This window comes from Dermacentor variabilis, chromosome 1 (assembly GCF_050947875.1).
Source record: "Dermacentor variabilis isolate Ectoservices chromosome 1, ASM5094787v1, whole genome shotgun sequence".
Lineage (NCBI taxonomy): Eukaryota > Metazoa > Arthropoda > Arachnida > Ixodida > Ixodidae > Dermacentor > Dermacentor variabilis.
Window position 1 is genome coordinate 44091125 of NC_134568.1, and position 8872 is coordinate 44099996.

Here is an 8872-nt window from a genome sequence, read left to right on the forward strand (position 1 = left end):
TTCGAAAGAGTGGTACACCGGAAGGTCAAGAGAAGAAACATCAACGGACGGTCTTCGTAAAGTAAGTCTACCTCCATGCCACAGTGAAGGCCATTGGCACACACAATTCTTTTTGCGCCAGACACACCTGCCGACAACCTTAACCACATTATTTGACAAGGGATTTCCGCTTCTCTTGAGGCACTTGTCCCAGGAGAAATCAAGGATATCAGAATTATTAATCGAAAGAACGTCCTGCCTATTGATGCCCACAACCGAAGCACAATCATTGTTTTAATGGCAATAAAGCTCCTGGGCATAATCAATGTCCACTACCTCATTCCGCGAAACCATGGACAACGAAACCACGGCTGGTGTTGTTTATGATATTGACAAATCAATTAGCGACAGCGACCTGCCAATTTTAAGCAAACCTGTGACAAATGGCGTTGCCTTACTGCAAGCTCGGCGCCTTGGCAAGTCGACCTGTGTAAGGCTCGTGTTTAAAGGTGACTGCCTACCAACACATGCAAAGGTCGGCCACTTTAGGCATGTGGTACGGCCTTTCGCACCCTAACCACTTCAATGCAGTAGGTGTCAAAGAATTGGACACGTGAGTGCTGTCTGCCGAAATACAACGATATGCCCACGATGCTCCGAGAAACACGACATTGACACTTGCCGTGCAACAGAGCTCAAGTGTCCAAATTTTCAAGGCTCGCACGCTGCATCCTCAAAAGACTGTCCACGCGTAAAGAAAGAGCAGAAAATCTTGAGAAAAATGACCAGAGACGGATCATCGCACAGAGATGCTTCTGCGGCGATAAGGCGGCATCGCTCCCGGAAACGAAAGTCTACGAAATCCTCTTCCGGTTCAAGGGAGATGTCTTGTCCGGCAACGCCGCCTCCTGTTGCATCTGTCTCCAGTAAGAGCACGAAAGTAAAAAAAAAACGGCCATGCTATTCATGCTTCATCAAGTGAGGTGTGGCCAGCACTGCCGAAGACATGCCACGCACCAGAGCCACAGCACATGACTCGCCACTTAATGTCTAATGCCGCTTCAGCTGACCAAATGCGAGACAAAGATTCGCACGTGATTGCTATGCTAAAGTCACTCATGAATGTAATGCGTCTACTACTGACAAACATGGACACTCCGGCTGCTCTTAGCGCACCCAAGTGCTCGACGCACTGACTCCAGTGCTTCAAAGCATCGCATAGCACCATGGCCCGCCCCTCGCTGCCATTCCACAAGGAAGTCAAGAAAGCGTCTCTATTGCAGTGGAGTGCCCCGCGACCTCAAATCTAGAATGTCAGATTTCAGGCACTTTGTTTTCGAAAACCGTTTTCCCATACTCGTAATGTGCAGCGCTCGCCAATCTTGTGCATAAAACACGACTCATGCTGCCAAACCATTACAACGAGTCTTGGCGCAATGGTTTGGTTCCACATGAATGGAAATGCAGCCGCATGGTTGCACTTCTCAAATCGGGAAATCGCAGTTAGATTTGTCATCGTACTGCCCCACCGCTCTGGCCAGTTACATAGGGAAAATAATGGAAATAACGATTATTTTGACGGGCCTGGAATGATACCTGGAAAATTATAACGTGTACCCAGATGCTACGGCTGGCTTCTGGCGTGGGCGCTCATCCATAGATAATGTCATCGAGTTGGTGACGTTTCTTCAACATCAAAAACGGCTGTAACGACTCACTGTGGCCTTATTCCTTTGAATAAAAGGCGCCTATGGTAATATAGCACATTAGGCCATTATAGAGGCTCTCATTGAAGCCGGAAATGGTGGCCGCAATTTTTAGTGGCTGTGCGGTTATTTGACCGGCAGGCATATAATCGTGATGACCGAGGATGGCGCCACAACTCAACACCAAACATTGCATGGAGTACCGCTAGGCGGAATGTTGAGCCCGACGCTATTAAACCTAGTGCTCGTTGGCGTAGTCAGATGCTTGCCCAACATAGTTCAAGTATCAATCTATGCCGATGACAGTTGCATTTGGGCGTCAGCTGTAACACCACTGCAGGTACGAGCAAGGCTACAAAAGGCAGCTACGTTCACAACACTGTGCTTGCGAAAACGGAACTTAGAGCTGTCTTCAGAAAAATGCTGCCTCGTTACATTCACTCGGAAGGCAATGAAGCAATACTCTGTAAGTGTCAATGGGCAAGCACTTTCAAACGCATGGAAACACCGCTTTTTAGGGGTAATTATCGACCGAGACCTATCATGGAGCCCGCACATTTCATTCCTGAAGAAGAGGTTAGTGACAATAATACATTTCCTAAAATTTCTCGGCGGAAAGTCATGGGGCACATCGGTGCAGACAATGCTGCAGCTTTATAACACCTTGTTCCTCTGTTTCACAAAATACAGGCTCCCTGTGCTTCGTAACACCTGCAAAACAAACCTGCGCTTACTCCAGGGACTACAAGCTCAAGCCCTAAGGACGTGTCTGGGTCTTCCGAGGTGTGCGCCTACAGCGGCAACGATTATCATTGCTCGAGATCACCCAATATCAACGTGCTTGACAACCGATGCTCTTTGGGTGCATATTCGGCACGTTGCCCGACTACCTTCTCACCATCTTGCCGCTTTACCCGCAGAAAGGCCACACACAACTTTCAGTTCTATAATTGTTGCCAATCGTACCTCGTTGCCATCGAACTGCATGTCTGCAGCAAGACGATCCTCACCTTTATGGTGCCTGCAGAAACCAGAAATACGCCTGACAATCCCTGGAACCATGAAAAAAGCTAACATGCCATCACTTGCCCTGAAGCAGGCCACATTAGGACTTTTACATGAGGTGCACAGTGGCCGCGTACAGGTTTGCATCGATGGCTCAGTAACACCTGCAAGTTCAGCTGCCACTGTGATGATACCAACAAGATCAGTCAAAATACAGCTAAAAACGTCACATGTAGCACCAACAGCAGCTGCTGAACTGGCAGCCCTGCATGCGGCTCTTCATTTCATTCAGGAGGAACCATCCTATGCATCGTCAATCTTCTGAGATTCCAAGGCATCCCCACAGAGTATACTCTCAGCACTGCGCCATGGATCACACGAGCAGCTCGTCGCAGAGATCAGAGAAGTTCACCATGGCATAGTTGACGAAGGACACGATATATTATATCAGTGTTTGCCTAGTAACTGTGGCGTACATGGCAATGTACGAGCAGACGCAGCTGCCCGATCTGCCCCTGACGGCGTCAACTGCGTTTCCATTCCTCGTTAAAGAGCCGACGCAGCGAAAAAACTTTCCGCACTTCCGCGTGACCGGACATTAGCTTAATAGAATTCATCCGAGTTCACAAGTGCACGCCTTCATACCCTGGACCGTAATTTACAGCTCCGTATTCCGGCCGACCTTCCACGACGTAACTGTACCCTTCTAGTCCGTCTATGGCCAGGAGTAGCACTTTCAAATGCACACTCCTTTCTTATCGGAATGGCCAAGAGCCCACTTTGTCACTTCTGCGTGTGCAATGAAACAATCGCGCACCTTCTTTGTGAGTACCCTCGTTTCAACCCGCAACGAGCACTCCTCTCAGCCACCCTAGACAAACTGGACAAGCGCCCAATGACAGAAAAGATCCTTTGAAAGTGACCTACACGAACATCAGCGGGATCCGCTTGAAGGCGCTGCTGCGGTACTTAAAAGACACGGGACTTCCTGACAAATTGTGATTGTACGCTGTGCGTCGCAGGATTGTGCGGTGACACTGTGCAACACTACGAACGCCTTTGCAGGCTGCGTGATAGTGCCTACAGAAATAATTCGTTTGTATCGTGTGTACGTGTGTGTGTGTGTCTATGTTTCTTTCTCATTATTGTTTTTCGTTTTTATCATTTTCTCTCTCTCACCAATCGCATCTATTTGCCCTTCCCCCAGTACAGGGTAGCCAACCGGACATAATCTCTGGTTATCCTCCCTCTCTTTCCTTTGCCTTTCTCTCTCTCTCTCTCTCTCCACGTCATCGATCAGGTAATGGACAAATCTGCAGAATCCCATGAACCTCTCTATATGGCTTACATAGATTATTAAACAGCATTTGATTCAGTATAGATACCAGAAGTCGTGAAGGCATTACCTAATCAAGGCGTACAGGAAGCATACGTGTATATCTTGGAAAATATCTAGAAAAATTCCACAGCTACCCTAATTCTCCACAAGAAAAGTAGGAAGATAACTATAACGAAAGCGGTCAGACTATGAGACACAATCTCTTCAATGCTATTCACTGAATGCTTGGAAGAAGTACTCAAGCTATTAAATTGGGACCGCTTAGGAGTAAGGACCAACGGCGAATATCTCAGCAACCTTCGGTTTGCAGATGACATCGTCCTATTCAGCAACACTGGGCACCAAGTGCAACAGATTATTGAGGACATTAACAGGCACAGTGTAAGAGTGCGGTTGAATATTAATATGCAGAAGACAAAGATGAGACAAAGAAGAAGGGAACAAGAGTTCAACGTGCCCAATCAGACTTTAGAGTCCGTGAAGGGATACGGTTACCTAGGTCTATTAGTCACAGGGGACCTTGATCAAGAGAGGGAACTTTACACAAGAATACAAAGGGGTTGGAGCACATACGGCAGAAATTATCAGATCCTGAGTGGAAGCTTACCGTTATCAATAAATAGAAAGGTGTACAATCAGTGCTTTCTACCGCTGCTAACACATGGGGCAGAAACGAAGGAGACTCACCGAGAAGCTTGAAAGCAAGTTAAGGACCGCACAAAGAGCGATTGAACGAATAATGATATTCGTAACGTTAAGAGACAGGAACAGAGTGGTGTGGATCAAAGAGCGAATGGGGAATAAGATATTCTAATTGACATTAAGAGAAAAAAATTTAGCTGCGCAGGTCATGTAATGGGTAGGTTGGATAACAGGTGGACCATTAGGGTTACAGAATTGGTGCCAAGAGAATATGAGTGCAGTCGAGGACGGCAGAAAACTAGGTGGGGCAATGAAATTAGGAAATTCGCAGGCGCTAGTTGCAATTGGTTGGCGCAGGACAGGGGCATTTGTAGGTAGCAGGGAGAGGCCTTCGTCCTGCAATGGACATAATATAGGCTGATGATGAGGATGCCCAATTATTAAGAGCGTCGGTCACAACCAATCAGTTTTGTTATCATATTTGCGATTATTAAAATTAGCTGTTAGACTTCATTCCTGCGTTGCGCTACGTAGAGTAAGTATGTCATTCCTTTCGTATGTTGAATTTCTTCGCGAAAGAAAAGAAGTTAGGATGCGTATTTCCGACTCTTCTTCTCATTTTCCACATGTGTGGAAGAAATCTTATCTGAGCAATATATGTCTGAATGGATGTACTTCGTCAACGTTTCTAATGAAATACGTTGTTTTGTGTGTTGCACTGCTAAGCTCGAGGGTGCAGCATCGAATTCCGACAGCGACGGCCATATTACGATGCGGGCGAAGTGCAAGCTCGTCAGTCTACCATGCACTAGGTGCAGGATCGCGAGCCCGTGGCGGCCAAAATTAATGCAGAGTACCCCACTACGACATGTCTCATAATCTTATCCTGGCTATGGCACGCACGACCCCAGAAATAGATTTAAAATCAAATGTTTTGTTTTGTCTTTTTCTTGTTTCAGCAAGGCTGATTGGTGCTCTGGCCATATTCGAAAGCTGGGAGTCCCCGATTGTATCGGCAGGCTTCGTAGCTGTAGACACATTTTTCTTTATGAGGCAAGCAGCATGCACTTCTTATCTCGCAAGAATTCGCACGCGCATGTAATTAGCATTTTGTTTTGAAAGTGCTAGCCAGCGTCGGTGACTCACTTTGTCAAGAGTGGTAGCATGCACATGTAGAATGTAAATACCAAAGGAATCTGAAGGGGAAGGCACACCAATGGCCGGCACCTAAGTTGCCAGCTAGTGGAGCGGATTCGGTTCCCGCGAGGGAAATCTTGACCTTTTTTTTTGCACCTTGTTTCCTTTTTAGTCTAGCTAGATGAAGAAAAATAAACAAAGCTAAAGCCTTCTTGGAACTAAAACACTTGAATTTTTCTATGCCTTCCTTGTCTTCTATAATTTTTTTGCTTTCTTCTTCTGGCGCATATGCTTAAGGTCAGAATAGATGCTATATCTCAGTTAGTGTTCGTGGATTTCTCACCAAAACTTATAGGATATGCAGGGTGTTTCACGTAACTTGAACCAAGGATTTAAAAAAAGATGCATATAACCGCAGCTGAATGCATTTCTGTATTCCGCCTAATTATTTAACTAATTAACTAACATCAATTATGCAACATTCTTAATATTCACTTTAGGTCCAAGTGCGTTTCGTTACGTGGTAGAGGTGCTTCAGAAACAAGCGCTCCGCTTTTTTGTGCCATCGTACATGCTGCGGGGGAGATTTTTTTTTCCGGCGTTTAAAGAAAGTCCGCAAAATAGGAAATAAAACCACGTGACTGCTCTCGTGCGCTGTCGTATTGCAGCGCTGTCAACCGCGATTCGAAGCGAAACAACCGCGCGCGCGGGCCTTTCGCTTATCAAAGACGGCGACCCGTCCTTTCCGCGCGACGCCGTGGAAGGTGCTGGCGCCCTGTGAGGGCGTCGCCTAGAGCCGCGGTCCACGTGCACGGTTCTTTCCCTCGAAGCTCGGCACAGAGCGCTGCCTTACGATACCGCATGAGCGCGGCCACTCGATCTTATTTCGTGTTTCGCGGCTTTCTTGAAACGCAGAAAAAAAAAAATCACCCCGCAACACGAAGGTTAGCACAAAAATTTGGATCGGTAGTTTCTAAACCCCTTCGACAAAGTAATGAAATGCACTTGGCCCTAAAGTGAATATTAAAAATTTTGAGTAGTTGACCTCCGTGAATTAATTTAGCGGGATATAAAAAAAATATTTTCAGGAGCGCCACACGATTACGAACCACATGCCGTTCAATTCGCCCAGATGCGGTTAACCCTTTTTCTTTAACTACTTCGTTCAAGCTACTGGAAGCAGTGTGTCTGTAAAAAAAAAAAAACGCTATTTTCCCACTTGGTAGCACATAAAATCTGGCACTTGTGCTTGTGCGTCATTTCTGTTGAGCTGAACATTTCTTTGTGACAAAAATAGACTTGGCCGCTGTTATATTTCTTGTTTCGTGTTCTTAAAATGTTATTATTTTTTTATCGCAGCGGCTACCTGCTGTACTATGTCCTTAACAAGCAAAATCAGAACCGCGCTGTCGTCGCAGTAATCGCACTTGTTAGGCGATTCATCAGGTAAGATCACTCAAAAAAATAATACACCGGCTGCTGCCCCCATTCAAGCCGGTATTTTGCACGTCCCATAAATATGGTTTGCTGAAACCGAATGGTTGTGCGAAAATATCATTTTTCTGGCACTGCTAATTTTTTTGTACCTGTCACTGGAGTCGGATTTCTCAAAGCACACCTGGGCGATGACGGACGCCAATGGAGGACTACAAATTAGTTTTCACTTGCTAGCTTAACATACTCATAAATAACACACGTGAGTTTCTACATTTGGGCCCACTCGTAACGCAACCGCTGTTGGCGGGATTCGATTGGGTCACCTTGAGCTCAGCTATAGAATGCCGCAGCCTCCGAACCACTGTGGTGGGTCGGTTCTTCTCGTCTTGTTCTGCTATGTGGCAAAAGAAGGTAATAAAATGAAAATAAGTTCTTTGCAATCGTATATAGTTAACGAACGTAAGCAATACCCATGGTGGAATATCCTAGCATTAGCCATTTATTAGTAAAGAGTTTCGGTAGACCTTAAAGCACTGGTTCCTGAGAACGTGATTTTAATCGGCACTTCCAGGGGCACCATTCCCATGTTCTTCATGATCATGTGCATCTACCTGCTGCCGCTGATAGCATCGGGACCCAACTCGAAAGAATTCTACAACAGGTTCTACGCTGAAGTGCGAGACCACTGGTGGCACCTGCTCGTGCAAATTCGCAACTGGAGATCGCAGGATTTCGATGTGGTAAAAACGCAGTTTTGTCATCTTGTCATGATAGTGTGGTGTGAGTGATATCAGCTTCTCAAATTGAAAGATCCACGGAACAACTTTGGTCCGTACAATCGTGTCATGGACCAAAGTAAAAAAAAAAGTTCACAAGTTGACATTTCGGTCGTTTGAGAGATTGTTTTTCTACTCGTAAATACACTTCTTATTTTGACACAATAGTCAGGGGATTCGAGACTAAACTTTGTCGAAACTACCATGCGTTATAGTGAGCGCGACTTACGCGTTTTGGTAAAAGACAACTTCAGGCGCTGACTTGTGGAAACATCAGTTCTTCATAATATTTTTTAGCATGGTAAGTGACAAGTTTTACAACGTTTTATCGCAGTAACGACACTGCCAGGACATCGCCCTTTAGTGGCTTATCAGATAAAAGCATTCTTGTTAACTTCGGCCATGATCCTAATGGAACGAAGCCATGAGGCAAAGATTTTCTCGATGAGAGTGAATTAAGGACGAAAGAAATAGGTGTTCGATTTTTAATGAGGATCAAGCTTCATTTACCACGATGGCCCATTGGCCTATAGGATCGAGGGATAGGGGGGTTGCGAAATGAAGTGAGCCAACCATCGAGAGGTGCTCCGCTTTACACCATGCTGAGGATGCCCGACTCCACCGCAAAGACGTAGAGCTTTCGCAGAACGCTGCCGGCTTCCGTCGACGGACAGGTCCGCTCTTCGTAGCTAGCCATTTGGCGTCGGTACTTCCGCCGGAGGGCCTCAAATTTGGACGTGATTCGCCAGTGCCACTCACCGCCATGCGTGCGACGCCAGCCAGCCGCAATTGTCTCATTATCTGTCGCCTTCATAGACATTCACAATGGCGTAGAAAAGAACGCGTTGGTC

At 46.2% G+C, this 8872-nt stretch overlaps 1 protein-coding gene across 1 annotated transcript in view; it reads left to right on the forward strand.

Annotated features, from left to right (window-relative positions):
* The window catches only part of LOC142572723 (uncharacterized), a 55093-nt gene extending 47060 nt beyond the window's left edge, over window positions 1-8033 (forward strand). Inside the window, exons 5-6 of the mRNA XM_075682065.1 lie at window positions 5631-5724; window positions 7817-8033. Coding sequence (XP_075538180.1) covers window positions 5631-5724; window positions 7817-8033 — 311 coding nt within the window. The remainder of the gene's footprint in view (window positions 1-5630; window positions 5725-7816) is intronic.
* Window positions 8034-8872: the final 839 nt, after the last annotated feature.